Raw genomic sequence first — 17,768 nt, 5'->3', positions numbered from 1 at the left:
AATGCAGAAGCAGATTTTATTTAGTTGTTTTTATCCAAGAGCAAAGTGAAGGTGTCCAGCTGGAGCCATAGCTAATGTGGTCCAAGCATGGGGCTGCCTCATAGGATCAAGTAACAGAGCAGAGGGGACCTAGATGAATGGCCGGATTGCACAACTCCTAGACAACCCATCTCAAATATGATTCTTGGCCATGCAGTAATCCATGAGGGTCCATCAGTTGAGCAGGGAACTAATTTAAAAAATTCAAATTATTAAAGGCAAAAATGTGCAATTCTAGAGACTTTCAGTAAGTTGCTTGCCAGTAACTGCTAAGTGAAATATTAAGGGTTACTAAAATTTGGTGTTCAAAAAACTCATATTAACATTATACTAAAATTTGCTGAGGATCCTAATTCCGCATCCTACCAAGAAGTCTGGCTACTCCACAGTGCTTGATGACACTGCAAAGTTCAGAGAGTGGGAGGGCTTCTTATCAGTTCATCGTTAACAGTATCCTGAGTTTATTGGACTTTTCCATGGAAACTGTCCTTGATTTTTAACGTATTAATTTATTTTTCTGAAGTTCGTTTGGCTAGCCCTACAATTTGCATTAACAGTATTGCTGAAGTTACTGTTTGCATGATCTTCTCAAAACGTATTTGTTCCAGGGTGTTGTCCTCATGGAATTTTGTCTATTGGAATAGCTTTCTCTGACAAAGTGACCAGTCAAAAAACATTGAGAGCCACTGCCTTAGATTTTCTTTTCTGGGCATCACCTCTCTCAGCTAGACTGACTAGCGCTTGGAGGGCCATCAGTACATGTTGCTCTGGAAACCAGCAAGGATAGTGTAGGGTTGACTTCCTAATGTATATTTGGACCCTGTGTTGTTCCAAATGACCAGAGGTAGTTGATACAATTTTATTAAAGTTGAAAGCCTCTCTCCAGTATCATTCCCAGATGGAAGTGAGGAAGTCAGCCTGCCTCTATATGGAAGTGAGCCATGGTGATAACTTCAATCAATGCCAGATTTGTTTTGTTTTCTTTCTAAAGAAGTTTAATCTATTGATCTACTCTAACTCTCTCTCTCTTTTTTTTAAGACGGAGTCTCACTCTGTCATCCAGGTTGGAGTTCAGTGGTCTGATCTCAACTCACTGCAACTTCCGCCTCCTGGGTTCAAGAGATCCTCCTGCCTTAGCCTCCTGAGTAGCTGGAATTATAGGTATGTGCCACAATGCCTGGTTAATTTTTGTATTTTTAGTAGAGACAAGGTTTCCCCATGTTGGTCAGGCTGGTCTCAAACTCCTGATCACAAGTGATCCACCAACCTCGGCCTCCCAAAATGTTAGGATTACAGGTGCGAGCCACCATGCCTGGCCTGATCTACTCTAACTCTTGAATGAAGTCCTTGATTCAGTTACCAAGGGGGTTATTATCAAACGTGGCAGAGAAAATGGTGACTTAGAAAATTTTCAGCACTCCAGTACCATGTCTGTGATAGTGTACTACAACTGGTCTGTACCACCTTATGAGAGTCAATTGTCCATTTTTTCAGAAATTTAGTGAGATGGTTATTAAATCATTGGTAGTTTGAAATTGGCCACAGTGGTATTGTTTACACTGGGAAAATCAGCAACTGTTACAAAAATGTTTTTCCAGAGAGCCAGTTATTAAATATTTACCAGCATAATACTATCTGTGGACCATCTAATATTAAGCAATATAGTGTCCTTGTATACCTTGAAAACTCAAAATGGGTTTTACCCATCTTCAAAAAAGGATAACTAATTATTTTTTTCTAATCCTGGAGTTATTTCTTTACCAGTAATGTTTAAAGCTTCTGCTAGCTTCACTCTAGAGACATATTTCAGATCTGGATCTCTTTTTTTTTTTTTTTTTTGAGATGGAGTCTCGCTCTGTTGCAGAAGCTGGAGTGCAGTGGCACAATCTCGGCTCACTGCAAGCTCCGCCTCCCGGGTTCACGCCATTCTCCTGCCTCAGCCTCCTGAGTAGCTGGGACTACAGGCGCCTGCCACCATGCCCGGCTAATTTTTTGTATTTTTAGTAGAGATGGGGTTTCACCATGTTAGCCAAGAAGGTCTCGATCTCCTGACCTCATGATCCACCCACCTCGGCCTCCCAAAGTGCTGGGATTACAGGCGTGAGCCACCACGCCCCGCCAGATCTGGATCTCTTAATTGAATATTCAGTATGAAGAAAAAATAGGTTTCAAAGACAGCTACAATATTAACAGCCCCTATTAAACTTCATTCTATCTCAATTATTTATTCACTCATTTACTGTATTTACTCAAAAGATATTTATTAAGCTAATCTAATCTAAAATCAGCACTTCATGCCTGATATCATGCTAAGAAATGGGTGTACATTGTAAAGCAAAACTAAATTCCTTGCCATAGGATTTAGAGTCTAATAGAGATTACACACTTTAAAAAATTCATACAAATAATATATATGAGAAATTGTTATAGTGCCATGAAGGAAGAGAACAGGATGATATAAGAGAGAATAAATGTGGGGATCTATTTGGAATGGGACTGAGGGTGATGGGAAACATTTCCAAGAAAGTAACATTTGATCTAGGATTTGAAGGATAAATGGCAGTTAACTAAGCAAAGATGAGGGGAAGTTCATTAAGAATATTACCAAAACCAAGTAAGACCCTTTGTAGAGTTGATCAATCTATGCTCAGGCTTCAAATTCATGGACAGAAACTATTTTTGTGTCAAAATGCATAATCTTGGCATAGTTACAATGCTTTTGTAAAACTTGTACAGTTATTCTTTCAAAATTAAGCTGGGCGAAGATGGTTTTGATCTGTCTTTTTGTGCATACTCATGCATGTATTGTTACCTTGAAATTCTCATAGATAAATTAGATAAGGGTTAATGTTGTAACTCGTGGTAATTCTGCGGATGGAAGGGTTGAGTGGAACACGATTGAGTGGAACATGGGCAAAACATAATCCTGGTGTCTAAGTCTGATCCAGCTAGTAAAAAAAATACCGTACACTTCAATAACAGGCATTTTTTTCCTCTCAGTTCAGGAGGGTGGGAAGTCCAAGATCGAGGCAACAGCAGATTTAGTGTTCGGTGAGGACTCTCTTCCCTGTTCATAGACAGTTGTCTTCTTGCTGTGTCCTCACATGACAAACAGGAACAAAGACCTCTCTGGAGTCTCTTTTGTAAGGATCTAGGCTCATTCATGACAGCTTCATCCTCATGATCTAATTTCCCAAAGGCCCCTCTTCCAAGTACCATTACATTGGTGATTAGGTTTCAGCCCATGAATTTTGGAGGTGAGGGCACAAAGCTTCAGTTCATTGCACCTTGTTATTAGAACAAGGACCTAAAGTCAGAATAAAAGACTAGTTTGAGTTAATATTGAGTGCCTTGGAACTGAATTAAGATCTATTAAATTTCCCATAAGGTCAAGAATGGGTCCAGAGCTGCTTTGATCAAGCAACTCCCTGGAATTGTGTGCTCCAGTATGATCTTTTTGGAAACATCTATTTCTTCTGCTCTTGATGGTGGGTTTCACATGAGGACATAAAAAGGAACATGTCTTGAAACTCTTGGCCAGTGTTTCTTAAAGCCTGGTCCCTGTATCAGAATCAACTGTGTGATTTAAAATGTTGATTTGGAGGCACTGCCCCTGAACCACTGAATCATACTTTCTAAGGAATCTGCAATGATTATTTGAAATCTTCTGTATACTTATAGCCCTGTTCCACAACTTCCTGCCTCCTTCTCTGCTTTCTGCTTCTCAGAGAAAATTGAAACCATCAGCCAGAAGAATTTCTCTGATATCCAACCATCAAGTCTCCTAGACTGCCTTCCCCCTTTGTCTGCCATCTTCCTGCTGTGCTCTCCTTTCCACTGTCCTGCTTTCTCAGAAATTGTTCACTAACAATTCTCTGTTTTCTCTCCTGTATATTAAGCTATGCCTTCTCAAAAGGATTATCCCTTGAGGCAGGAAATTATCTATTTTATTGAACAACAAATGCAAGTTTAAAATAGCCCCTTGGTCCCATACTACCTCTAGCTATCATCTTCTCTGCCGTCTACTTCTAAACTAGCCTTTTAGAAGGAGTTCTGTAGGTTTGTATTTCTATTTCTTTCTTCATCATGTGTTCATTCTTCAGCTCACTGTGATCTGCTTTTAACTCATGACTTCTTTCAAACAACTCTTGGTAAGGCCACCACTGATCTTTTTATCATTAAACTTACCAGGCATTTTCTATTTCCCCTCTTTCTCTATTAATTTTCAGTATTCAACGTCATAGAAATCTTTTCTTGTAATATTCTCTTTCATTGGCCTGCAAGACACCACATTCCCTGTTTTTTTTTTTTTTTTTTTTTTTTTTTTTTTTTTCCTTCTCTCTGGGCACAATGTGACTCCTCTTCTATGCAGCTATTAAAAGTTGCAGTTGATTACCCAGTGCTATCACACTTGGCAAGTTTATTCATGCCCATAGCATCGACTGCCATCTGTAATTGAATTGCAAATTTATGTTCTCAGCCCAACTGCTTAGTTGATGCCTTCTTTGATGTCTAAAAGTTAACGCATATAGCATGTTTAAATCAAACTCACAATATTTCTGCCTCTCTCCTCTCTCAAGCTTGGTGTCCCAATGTTCTTTGTTTCAATAAATGGTGGCATCACTCAGTTAGTTACATAAGAAAAGCCAAATTCACCCTTGAAACCTCCCTTCTCCTTACAACCAGTGCCATCACCACACAAAAGTTTCTCATATAGTTTCTAAACACTTCTAAAATTCATCTATTTCCTACCCATCCACACCCACCAGTTTAGTCCAAGACCCCACCTCTTCCTCCTTGAATGATAGCAATTATCTTTTAATTTAATTTCCCTTCAGCTGGAGTGATCTTTTCCAAAAGCAGATTGATTCTATCACTTCCTAAATCTTTTGGTGACTTTGCTTTAAAACTAAAGACGAAAATTCTTATCATGGCCTACAAGGTTCTCCAATACTCTCTGCCTCCCTCTTTTTCTGCCTCACCTACCACACTCTCCTCCCTCTTCCAAGCAGCCACATTGGTCTTGTTTTTTCAGTACCTCAAAATGGTATATTCTCTTTAGTCACAGGACTTTCTCCACACCAATTCTTGGAAAAGTCTTTCCCTTCTCTGTCTAATGAACTCTTGCTCTTCTTCAGGGAAGATTTTCCTGACCTCAAGTTGTGGATCCATTTTTTGTTGTTGTTGTTGTTACAGGCTCTCATAAAAGAGCCTTTCTTCCGTTAATCATCCTTATCTCAGCTGTTAATTATACTCTCATTAGTGGGTTATTTGATTAGCATACATTTCCATAAGCCTGAAAGCTGTTTTCTAGTGGGAACCATGTTTGTTTTTACTCCTGTTGCATCCTGATGCCAGCACTGGGCCTGATGTGTTGCAGGAGATCAAAGAGTGAATGGATGAAGAGCTAGGTGTCCTGACTTGAAGGATGCTTTATATTTCTTGTCATAGGGGTCATCAAAGATTATTTCTGGTGTATCAAAGCACCAACATTGCCCTCCGTCCATGGGAATGAGTTATCTTCTGTGAAGAAATATTTCTAGGGCTTTGGTAAATATTTGTTGAAAGAATGGGTTTTGGGGAATCTCACAATTAACCTTTCTCTTATTATGTAGCCAAAAAGGAACATGCAGATATGTGTACCCAGCTCCTAACCACATGCTGGAGGCTGTTCCTGTCATCATGATATATCATGGAACCCAGTACTGTTATCTAAAGGTGGATAAAACTGGGAAGAGTTGTGGCTTATAGTCTTTATTTTATTATTATTATCTTTTACTCGTTAAAAGAGAAAAATCTATCTGACTTCTGCTGTTTTTGTCTTAGTTGCTTTTTGATCTCCTTCTCGCTCTTTTCCACTGCCCACATAAACAATATTGCTCTGTTATATAGACTTCTTTCCTTGCTTGGATAGGATTCTGAGTTGAGCATAAAAGGGAAGCTGTAAGTAATCAACAAAGTCATAAAATTGGGTTGAATGTTAGGATTGTATAAAAATATTTTCCCAGAAAGTGCTCTGGGAATTGTTTTAGAATTTAGGAAAAACCATTCCACTCTGAGGTGGACACCATTCAAGATTAGGGCCTCCCAGAAGTCAGCCTCTATGGCACATGTCTGAAAATCTAGAAAGTGAAAGTGTTAGATATTAGTTTTTATTTGGCAAATTTCCTTGAAGGAAGACTAAAACAGGGAGTAGTAGGTGGGGGATAGTGAGCTTCCTTTCTTCAGAGGAGTAGAATTAAAATGTTGGAAAAAATAACACTGGGAATGTCCAGATAGGGCAAAGTTGAGAAGTGGACTGGGTGGCAACCCCACCTCCCTACAACTCCTCCCACTGTCTCTCTTCTCTCTGGTGGTGCCGACCCTGTGGCCGTGCACCCAGTCAGCTTCTCATGCCCAGTCCTTTGAGAGGCTACCTTGACCATGTGAGGCAAGCCTGCGTGTGAAGAACCCCCTCCGTTCACCTGCTCATTCTTTCCTGTCAAAGCCCCTTCTCATCGACTTTCCAACCCATTTTCTGTTTCTGCTTTGCCTACTCTGGTGGTGCCATGGGCCATCTGCACTATAACCACTGACATGCTTGTTAAATTGCAGATTCCCTGGCCTAGCCAGAGCTCAGGATCTCTGGGAATGAGGCCAGGAATCCAGATTTTGGTAAACTTACTAAGTAAATTATGCACATTAGGGTTTGAAAACCATTCACTTGGTTCCTCTAGTTTTCAAATTCCTGGTTCCTTTGCTTGGGTACTGAGCTCACCTTTCTTTCCTGAATCAGCAATCCTATGGGCAACCTTTTAGGTAATTTTCTGGCTCATCTTAGCCTCAGGACACCCTCCCCTTGTGCACCATTTTCTCAGGCAATCAAGCAGTCCCACTCCACACTCCTGATTCCAATATCTAGGTGAGTTTGGCCTTATGGGCAGAACATGGATATCTAACTTGTTAGTTGTAAACATGAGATATTATCCTGCCCAGTGACATTTGTCTTTCTAAAAGAAGACTTTATTCTCCAAGGAAATACATATCTAGGGAAATTTGTGCACTCAAGACTAAATGTACCAAATGAATTTCAGCGGGAAATCTTGGTAAGCACTCTTCAAATCGTAGTTAGAGTCCAGCTGTACATCTTACCTAATTGTAGGGATGACTATAGTGACTGTGAAGACAATTTACCCTTTGAAATATTTGTCCAATGATCTAATGGGGTTATGGAAGCTTGCTGCTCCTTGAAATACTACCACATCAACTAGCTTCTTGGCAATGTGTGTAGGGAGGTCATGCCAGCCTGGGTTGGGCATCTTTAAGAAAAGGATAGAGGTCCAGGAATATGATAAACAAAAGAGACAGAAGAGGATCTTTCTTTCTTTTTTTTTTTTCCTTTGAGATGGAGTCTCGCTTTGTCACCCAGGCTGGAGTGCAGTGGCCGGATCTCAGCTCACTGCAAGCTCCACCTCCCGGGTTTACGCCATCATCCTGCCTCAGCCTCCCGAGTAGTTGGGACTACAGGCGCCCGCCACCTCGTCTGGCTAGTTTTTTGTATTTTTTACTAGAGACGGGGTTTCACCGTGTTAGCCAGGATGGTCTTGATCTTCTGACCTCGTGATCCGCCCATCTTGGCCTCCCAAAGTGCTGGGATTACAGGCTTGAGCCACCGCGCCCGGCCGAGGATCTTTCTTAAGACCTTGGGCTTTTGGAATTGGTCATCACTGAGATTCACTTCTGGCAATGAAATTTCAGAGAAATTACTTCAACTATGCCCCATTGTTCTCAAATTAAATTAAGGTCAATGATACTGATTTCATGGAGTATGAGGATTAAATGTGATAATGCACATACAGTGCTTGGCACAAGATCTACAGAGTAATGCCTGTTATTTTTATAGTAATTACTATAACATTTGAAATGGGGAGAGAGAAGGAAGCAGTTGTGTTCTTCCACTTTTCAGAGCTTCCAACTTTTTGGGAGCACACATTTCTATTTTCATTCATGTGCCCTTTTCTTCTATCAAGCAAGGACCTTGGGGGTATCTTGTGCTGTGTGCCTTTTCCCACCCCATTTAGTATACAGATGAACACCCAGGCCAAAGAGCTCTGCAGCATGAGGGGAGCACACAGGAAAGGCAGGGGCTGCCTGCTGTGGCGATCGCTGGGGATGAGCTCTGAGGTCCTGCATGCTGATGTAGAACAGCCGTAGTGCCTTCTTCTTTTCAGTGCTTCTTTTTAGTGTTGGGACCGACTTGGGCATCCTGCGGTGAAAGCCATCTCAGTTTGGGAAAGTGGGTGAGAGGGTTAGGGAATAAAGGGAAAGTGTGGGTGGGTGACTACATATGATGGGTGAGGGGCTTCGGAGAGATGGGTAAGGGGAATTTGTGAGTAGGGATGGGTAGGTTCTCATTGTCTTAGGTAGTTGGGGCTGCTATAGTAGAATGCCATAGACTGAGTGGCATAAACAATAGAGATTTATTTCCTACAGTTCTGGAAGCTAGAAGTCCAAGGTCACTGTGTCAATATGGTCAGTTTCCGGTCAGGGCACTCTTCCTAGTTTGCTGATGGCCATGTTCTTACCTTGTCCTTCCTATGGCAGAGAGCAGAGAGAGATACAAGCTCTCTTGTGTCTCTTATAAAGGGCTAATCCCATCACAAGGGCACCTCCCTCATGACCTAATGACCTCCCAAAGTCCTCGACTCGTCGCATTGGGTGATGGTTTCAGCATTTGAATTTGTGGGGTGGGGGGACACAAAGCTGCAGTCTATAATATAACACATACCAAGTCTTCTATTAATTAGTGCACCAGTAAAGCATCTAGAGTAGTGAGATAAAACCTAGAGATTTCAGCAGAGAGAGCGTTGGGAGGAGAGGGCTTCCAGGGATGGGAGCAGTGTTGGATGAAAGAGTAGAAAACGAACAGAAACTGGAAGTAAAAAGAAGAAAGGAAGGAAGGTGGAAGAGAGAGAGAGAGAGAGAGACACACACACACACAAAATGTAGGAAGCCTAGTTTTGAATCTGTATGATAATCTCTGCAGCTACTAGAATATGTACAGCCAACATGCCATCAGATAGTGACTGTGACAGGGCAGCTGGCCCTTAGGGTTCATGTCATTGCTGATGTTGTTTAGTCATTTGTTTCTAATTATCAGTCTTTTCCCTTTGCAAGCTGCCCTGCTTGAGAGAGAAGCCAGGACCAAAGTATGCAACTCCTTGATGCTGAATTTGGTGCTTGTGAGATATGAGGCTCCATGGCCTCTGTCCTCTTCCTCTGTTTTCCTGAACTGGGTAGAAATAAAGAACAGTGTCTCTGAGCATTGCCTGTGGGGTTCAGGGAAACAATTTCTACAATCAGATGCTCCTTTCACCTTTGAAGATGAAGGAGAACATTCCTGGTGTGTCCCCACCATACGCACTGTGCTAGGAGCCGTGACTGAAAGACTGCTCTTGGATTCTGAGCTCAGGAGCTCCATCAGAGTATTACTAAAGCCAGGTGTGGTGCCCAAGGCTGAGCACTTTCATTGTGCAGGCAGGCCACACATGCCTAGGAATAAGTGAAAACGACTTTGACTCTGCACGGGAATGTCTGCACTCCGCATCCTGAGTTATTTCTTGATTTGTAATTTCTTCAATTCGCAGTCTTCCCTCAGCTAACAAGGGAAGAGTGAGCATACCCCTTCGTTATGAATTTGGAGTCTTTACTGCCACAAATATTTTAAATGACATTCTACAGCTTTAACTCATCTGAGTATCTGAGGTGAGCTATGATTTTATTCCAAAGCTGTTTCTAGCTTCCCAGCAACCATTCTGGTTCTCCCAGGGCTCATCTGCCTCTCGCCGCTCTGAAAGTCTCCAGTTCTTGCCACTCTTTTATAAACAATTTAAATTGTCTCCTCCTCCTGGGGAACAGAGGGTGAATGATTTCTTTTGAGAAGATTCAGCTTTAATTGCACCTCTTATTAAACACACACAATGTTTTACATATGATTTGTGGGGAACTTGGAGGGGACTTGCAGATTCCTTAAAGCTTATCCACGTACTCCCATTGAAGATGCCTCAATTTAAATAAAACATCTGTATTACTTGTTTCTGATACTAACTGTGTTGGATAGTCTATGTTCTCAAAACTCCCTCTTTCAGTGCCTTTGCAGTTGTTGCCACTACAAGTCTGTTACCAGCTGCTTATTGTTCTTTTGATGGAGCTGCTGGGGGTGAGGTGGCACAGGGGACAGGCAATCCAAGGTGTACGAGGCAGATTGCCAGGGCTCACAGGGATTATCACTGATGTTTCAAAGCCTGCCACAGGTTTCCTGACATGTGTTTTCAAACACAGGGGGCTGGATCAAAGCTTGGGTGGCAGTCGTGGAGGTACATGGCTCAGATCCCTCTTTGAGGAAGAATGGCAGGGCAGTTGGCTGACAGCCTCCAGCTGCAGGGCTTCGGCATCCACCATGGTGTTCAAACACAGAGCACTTTCCCCAGAGAGCCCCAGCCAGTGGCTGAGCACGGCAGGTCATCAGGCTTAGCCATTTCTGCTAACATGCAGTGTCTCTCTGGGCAATCTTTGCACATGTTGGGCTGGGAGCTGCACTACAGTCTAAGGCTCTTCCTAACCACCCCTTTTTTCCCAGGTGTCAGATTGGCATGGTGGTCTGAAGGCTGTCTCTGAGTACTTCTGCTTTCTTTCCCCGTTGTCTTTCTCAGATGTTATTTCCCCCAACCTCCTGTCCTATGAAAACTCTTGTGCTTATAACTCGATTGTCGTGTCTGCATCCTGACACAGCTCTCTTCATAGGCAACATCACTGTCATTTCACATAATCCCACCTCCCTTCCCAGATCTCAACCTGAGAACAGTTCCCACGTCTTCCCAACCCATTTCATCACAGAGGTAAGAGGTTGCTGAACATTGATTCCATCCTTCTAGCTACGCAAGTTATTAGGGTTCCTAGTACCATCCCATTTAGTGTCCTATAGGATGTTTAGGACCCCTAGAGAAGAGACAGAGGCGTGAGAGAGTGAAACACATACTTTACTTCTGTGTAGATATTCTTTCCAGGAGCCCAGGCTTGAAAATGTGGAAACCTCAGGAATGGCCCTTCTCCACTTATACTCTTCTCCCCACAAATTAGGCCAGTGAGGTCAGCTCCTGAGTCCCCTTTCCCCAGGATTCCACTCTGTCCTTATCTCTTAGTATTCTCCTGGGGCATAAGGAGGGGAAGGACTCTTGTTCTCTAGCTCCTCTCATAAAGGCTCCCCACTCCCCTCCTCAATTAGTGTGGTCTAGGAACTGTGAGTTCAGGACATACATCAGGGCTCCTCCCTGAGAAAGCATGAGGAGGAGGAGGAGGAGGAGGAGGAGGAGGAGGAGGAGGAAGAGATCGGCACAATACAAATATCACAGTGTCAGCAACGAGATCTCACATTTTGAAAGTCACATAACAAAGATGGTCCCTTGATATTTCATATTCTATTACTACTGGACATTACACCAAGGAAACACACTTAGATAAACACAGGGTGACGCATTTCTAGAATAAGAATGTGACCCATGCACAGTACAAATCACGGTGCTTCTCACATGTGGGAGATGATGACATTTTTGTGTTAGTGGACATTGGAGACTGGGTCAGAGGAAGGCTTGCTGGCACTCTCCAAGCAGATGCTTTGCCATATTGGAAACTGCCCAGGACCATGCAACATTCCCTTTTACTATGCACAGAGATGATGCTGTTCAACCTTATTCCTTTAGGTCCCCTGGAATGACTGACAGCTCCCTTTGTAAGTACCCCAGAGAACTCTCATTCCAGAGGCTCTCCAAAGATCCCAGTCTTTGGCTTGACTGCCCATGTTGAGCGTGGGTTTTTAGAACACTGTGGAGAATCTGTCCTCTCAGATGCCTCCACGACTGCTGGGCACCTTGGACTCACTAGGACTGGTGAGTTAGTTAGTGATGGCCAATAAGGTGGGCTCCTCAAGAGCTGCAGGGGCTGTGTGTCCCCAGCTCAGGGCAAAGTCCAGAGCAGGCGCTCAGTTAATCCTCATTGAGCTCAACTCCAACCTTCTCTTCCATAGATGGGATGTCCCCAGCTTCTTGACACCGTCTTCTTAGGTACTTCTCATAATCATGTTAGCTGTTTACATCCTTCCAAAGTGAGTAATCCATACACAGCAAGGGTCTCTTGGAAGTATGACTAATGCTTAGGGCACTAACTTTTGTTGCTGCTAAATTTTGTCTTCCATTTATATATCTGCAATGATCTGGCTTCACTTAGTTTATTTAATACTTCCTATGCTGCTTTGGAGAATGTGGTTCTCGAGGTTTTCTGGCTTATACTATTGCTTCTTCCCCCAGGCCTGCGGATACCCTGGTAGAATTAGAGCCAATAGGACTGGCAAAGGCTGTAAACAGTGCATTGTTCTCCCCTTAATGGTATGGATGTGGCACATGTGCACCCATTATGTAAACTACCAGGAGGACATTCATGGATGTTACACGAAGCTTCTGCTTCCAGCCAAATCTGGACAAAACACAGATCTGGGAGACAGAAAAAGAAAACTGCGTGCTCATCTTCTGGAAACTCTAAATCCGAATTAGGATTCAAAGCATTCAGTTCATGGCTCTTGGAAGACTGACTGTCCTTTAGGGTTGATGAGTCATTCTATCTTGTAGAGACAGGAAGCTGGCAAAGCCATGGGGCAGGGAGGAGACATTCAGAGAGTCTGAAGGGAAAATGCAAGATGCTCTCTTCCCAGAAGTGCAGCTGCAAAGTGCAGCCTTCTTGCTTGTCGCACATATGAGCACGATGCGAGTGTAAAATTAAGAATCAAGGTTAGGGCCCCCACCCTAAAATACCCAAAAGGTCAAAGCAGGAAGCCCATGTTTGTCTTCTCTGACAGTGTTCTGCAGCTGTGAAATTCAACCTGCTAAAACCGGATGGATGTAGGCTTTGGCATGAAGTCCTCTGCTCTGTCAAAAGCCAAAACTTTCCAGGAGAAGGAATGTACTCAGGATTTTAAGACAAATCGGAGAATGTCTGAGATGGATAGTTACAGATGGCCTTAGCAGTTGCTACATCTCCAGGAACTGGGTATTATTTATGAAACTCACTGCTTCTATTCTTTTATTCTTTTTTTTTTTATAGAACAAACAAAAAAACCCCCATACAACCTTGAACCATATGATGTTAAGATTCAAAGGAACACTTAGATTATCTAACTCAGCCTCCTTGTTTATAAGTAGGAAAAGAGGGTCATCCACACATTAAATGCAGTGCAAGTCTACCAACTCCTGGTCTCTAAGAGACATTAGCAGGTATCAGTGGACATATTCTGCTTGCGTCGGCTGCTCAGGACAGTCACTGGGGACATAATGTGGAAGCTCGAGGTTCTTAATCTCATGATGTGTAAATGCACTGAAATACTGAGATGCCAAAAAGGGGAATACATATGTTTCTTTTCACAGATGCTTTGAAGAAAGGGCTAAGTTTTTCATTTAGATGTTATGTGGCGCTTTCTTTTGTTCATCCTGTCAAGTGTAGGCTGGGGTGATGGGAGCCTCCAGCTGCAGGAGGCTAATGTGAAATAACTTTATTGAAGTAACACGGGGCTCCGGGAAAATGAGTCTTCCGGGTCTGCAGCTGTGCTGCAGAATTCATCCTGAAATGAGCACTCGCATGCAGCCAAAGTCACTTCCAGAATCATAGAATGAATGGGCTTTTGGGAAAAGCTGGTCCAACCTTTTATTTTACAGGCTCAGCAGAGTTCAATGACTTGGTTTGAGTCACATAGCATGAAGGTGGCAAAGATAGGGAAGAATTGAGATTTTTTTTGACTTGAGGATGAAACGTTTTCCCTAAGCCATACTGACCCTTTTTGCAAGCCCCAATGTGAGGGTGTTTCTAATGGTTCCAGATGAAGGGCATTTCCATGCATGAAGGGAGGCAGGACAAAGGCAGTGGGGGGCTGCACCTGCCAAAGGCCCTGTGACCTAGGAGACCACATTGGAGGAGAAGCTGAAGCTCTCTGTCATGGTTTTGGAGTCGCTTCGTGAAGAGCAGTTGGAGGTCAGGTCCAGGGATGAAGGTGTGGCCTTGGGGCCATCCTCTGGCTCCTCCTCATGGGCCCCCACCACTGTGGAGATGGTGGTCTCCAGGCGGCTGACTTTGTAAACACTGCCCTGGGTCTGGAGATAGCGGGTGGATTTCATTTCCAGCCCCTCATAGTCGCCGGCGCTGATGAAGGGGCAGCACCGGAAGGCATGCTTGAAGCCCAGACGGAACCTGGAGAGTGAGCAGATGAAGAGGTGACCCTTTGGGATGGCCTGCTCAGAGGGCTGCCTACCATTGCATCAGCTTGTTAACACATGGACATACCCAAGCATGATTCTGTTATTGTTTTTAAAATTAACTCACAGCTGGAGATGCTGAGGCCAAAAAGGCTTAAAGGTCAGTCAACAAGGTCAAATCCAAGACTAGAAAAAAATCCGTCACTGGAACAATCTTTATGTGAAATATGTCTTTACTGGGGTGGCCCTGAACTATGCTGTCTCCCCCCACATGGGGTCAGCAGACTTTGGGTCAATTCTACATCAACAAAACACATTCACTAAGTGTTTACTATGTGCACAGCGCTGTGCTAGTTACTGGGTGGTAAAAACACATATCAAGATTCAGTCCTTCCCCTCGAGTAGCCCATTGACTGAAGGAGGACTCTCCGCCATCATGTTCCTTCAGTGTGCCTCAGTTTCTCCGGTTGTTAAATAGGAAGAATTAACCTTTACTTAAAGGTATGCTGCTAGATTTAACCTAAAAAAAAGTGCAGGCGGGTCATGAAACTTTTAGAAATAAGGGTGAATGTGTGAGTTAGACTAACAGAGACCCTTTGGACAAGTTGAAGAGAAGGTCTTCCCCAAATTCCTAGTACCCGAGTGTCTGATTCACAGAAGGCACCTTACAGGCTGAGGACTGATGGATATAAAGATGGTAACAAGCATTTTATTCTTCTCCTTCCTCTCCCACCTCCTTCCCCACCCGGAGGCTGGTGGTGCTCTGAATGACAGACTGTGCTGCAGCCATTGTGTGTCCCAGACTGCTTTTGGGAGCCCTCTGCACCCCATGGTGAATTCCCTACTGCTGACCACCATTCCTGAAGGGCTCTGCCTTCTGTTACTTCTCTGACGTTGGCTTCTGCTGCAGGATGGCTCTCCCCAACCCATTTGACTAAGTGAGGGCAGGAATCAGGCCTCTGGGGTCACAACTCCTTTTTGCCTTACCTTGTCCTGCTGGAACTGCTGGAAGAAAGTGGGTAAAGCTGCTCAGATCATAAGATGAAATGGGAAGAGGACAGTGAGAGATCAGAGAAGGCAAATGTGCTCTGTGCGGGGATGGAATTCTTTCTGCATGCATAGCCCACTGTGTACTGGATCCACAGAGCAGAGTGAACAAACTCACACGCCACGGCCTGGAGCCTGGATCCAGCTTGCAGACCTGCCTTACAATGCATTAACCACAGAAGTTTTTAATTCCCCCACTAGTTGCCAGTATCTATAAATCAGAAGAGTTTGGACAATAATATGGATTTCTGGTTCCCCTTGGAAAAGAAAAAAAGAAAATCAATCCACTCTGGGCTCCCATTCCTGGATGGTGATAATCAGCCAGGCTGAGTTGTGTGATGACAAGTTAGCTGCAGTCCCCGCTTGTCCCTCTTGTCTCACAGCTGGGTTTACTCATTTAGGATGAGGTAGATGGTCTTGTGGCCCCTGGAGAGCTCATGGGGTTGGGGTCCTTACCTGTCATTGAGGCAGCAGTAGATGATGGGGTTGTACATAGTGGAGCTCATGGCCAACCACATGATGGCCAGGTAGACCTGCTGGATAAACTTCTTCAGGTAGAGATCCGGGTTGATGTAGGGCAGGAGGAAGAAGATGTGGAAGGGCAGCCAGCAGATGGCGAAGGTGCACACCACGACGATCATCATTTTGACCACCTGGCAAGAGGGTGAGACAGGTGAGACCACCAGCACATCCCCCTCTCTCATGGCTACTTCCTTTTTCCTCCCATGTCCTCACTGTGCACAGTATGGGATAAAGTGGGAAGTATTTAAAAGAAGCCCCTTCAAGGAGGAGAAAGGATCCTTACTACATGGTGCTACAGGACTTTGGTTATGTCAGCTGTTCTCGAAGTGTGGTCCCAGAACCAGTATCATCACCATCCCCTGGGAACTTGTTAGAAATGCAAATACTTGGACCCTATTTCAGACTTACTGAATCAGAAACTCTGGGGATAGGAACCCAAATTCTGGGTGTGACAAACCTTTCAGATGCTTCTGATGCATGCTCACATTTGGGGACTACTGTGTTACATTATTCTTCATGACTGGAGGAACCCAGGGAGACAAATTAATGAGCAAACGTGAAAGGTTGTTCAGGAGGGAAAGGCCTGGGGCAGCAGGCTGGGTGGGCGGGCACAGCAGAAGGGGTGGGACAAGGGGAGACATAGTGAGCTAGGGCAAGCTGCTTGGTTTGGAGACTGAGCGGGAGGGAAGGGGAAGGGAAAAGATTTGACTAGCTGCAGTCAGGGAGTGCCAGATGTTTAAAAGCGATTTAAAAGAAGGTTTTGTGAATACTGGATACTATGATCTGAATGTTTGTGTCGCTTCAAATTTATATGTTGAAATCCTAACCCCTAAGGTAATGGCATTAGCAGGTGGCCTTTGGGAACCAATTAGGTCTTCAAGTCAGAGCCCTCATCAATTAAATTAGTGCCATTATAAAATAGGACTGAGAGAGACCCCTCTCCCCTTCTACCATCTGAGGACATAGAAAGTGCCATCCATGAACCAGGAAACAGGTCCTCCTGAAATACCAAATCTATCTGTGCTTTGATCTTGGGCCTTCCAGCCACTAGAGCTATGAGAAATCAATTTCTATTGTTTTTAAGCTCCCAGTCAAAGGCATTTTGTTATAGTAGCCCAAATGGACTAATACACCAGGCGATGTAACCCCTTCCCAAGACATCTTTAGCAAAGAACTCTACAGCATTCATATAATGCTATGCAGAGAAGTACCAACAGAGAATACTATGCAAAGAAGTACCAAAGAATAAAAAAAGGAATGAGAAAGCTCTTTATATACTGATTTTCAAAGATCTTGTCAATTTTGAGTGAAACAAGTGAGAACAGCATGTATTTACTATTTGTGTAAAAAAGAAGAGAAAATAATATATATTTACTTGCTTATAAATGCCAATATCTAGAAGAGTTAAGAAACAAATAACAATGGTTACCATTGTATGCATATCTGTGTGTGTCCATGTGTGCGTGTGTGTGTGCAAGCTTGGGGCCTGGGTAGATGGCAGATCTAGAAGGGAGAGAGGCTTCCCATGATAAGAATTAAATTTTTTTAAATATTTCATTTTGAACTAATTGAAGGCCCTCAAGAAGTTGCAAAAATAGTGCAAAGCAATTCCAGGTACTCTTCAACTAGCCTCCTGCAATGATATCATCTTACATAACCATCCCACATTATCAAAACCAGGACACTGATCATTCATCAAACTACTGACTGTATTTGGGTTTTGCCAGTTTTTACATGCACTCTTTTTTTGGTGTATAGATTTATGAAATTTCATCACAAGTATAGATGAAAACACAAGCACAGTCAGGATACAGAGCTGCTCCATCACTGCAAAGAAACTCACTCATGCTCTTGCTTTGTAGGCTACTCCTTCCAAGCCCCCCCAAA

The 17,768-nt window shown here is 43.5% G+C and overlaps 1 protein-coding gene across 1 annotated transcript in view; it reads right to left on the bottom strand.

Moving 5' to 3' along the window:
* Nucleotides 1–11,041: 11,041 nt before the first annotated feature.
* The window catches only part of TACR1 (tachykinin receptor 1), a 150,493-nt gene continuing 143,766 nt past the window's right edge, over nucleotides 11,042–17,768 (bottom strand). The window contains exons 4-5 of the mRNA XM_050754319.1: nucleotides 15,816–16,012; nucleotides 11,042–14,307 (exon numbers count right to left, since the gene is read on the bottom strand). Of these exons, the coding sequence (XP_050610276.1) occupies nucleotides 14,016–14,307; nucleotides 15,816–16,012 (489 nt within the window). The 3' untranslated portion in view covers nucleotides 11,042–14,015. The remainder of the gene's footprint in view (nucleotides 14,308–15,815; nucleotides 16,013–17,768) is intronic.

The sequence above is a fragment of the Macaca thibetana genome, chromosome 13, assembly GCF_024542745.1.
Source record: "Macaca thibetana thibetana isolate TM-01 chromosome 13, ASM2454274v1, whole genome shotgun sequence".
Lineage (NCBI taxonomy): Eukaryota > Metazoa > Chordata > Mammalia > Primates > Cercopithecidae > Macaca > Macaca thibetana.
Note: the sequence above shows the minus strand (reverse complement) of the source record. Positions and strands in the feature narration are given on the sequence as shown.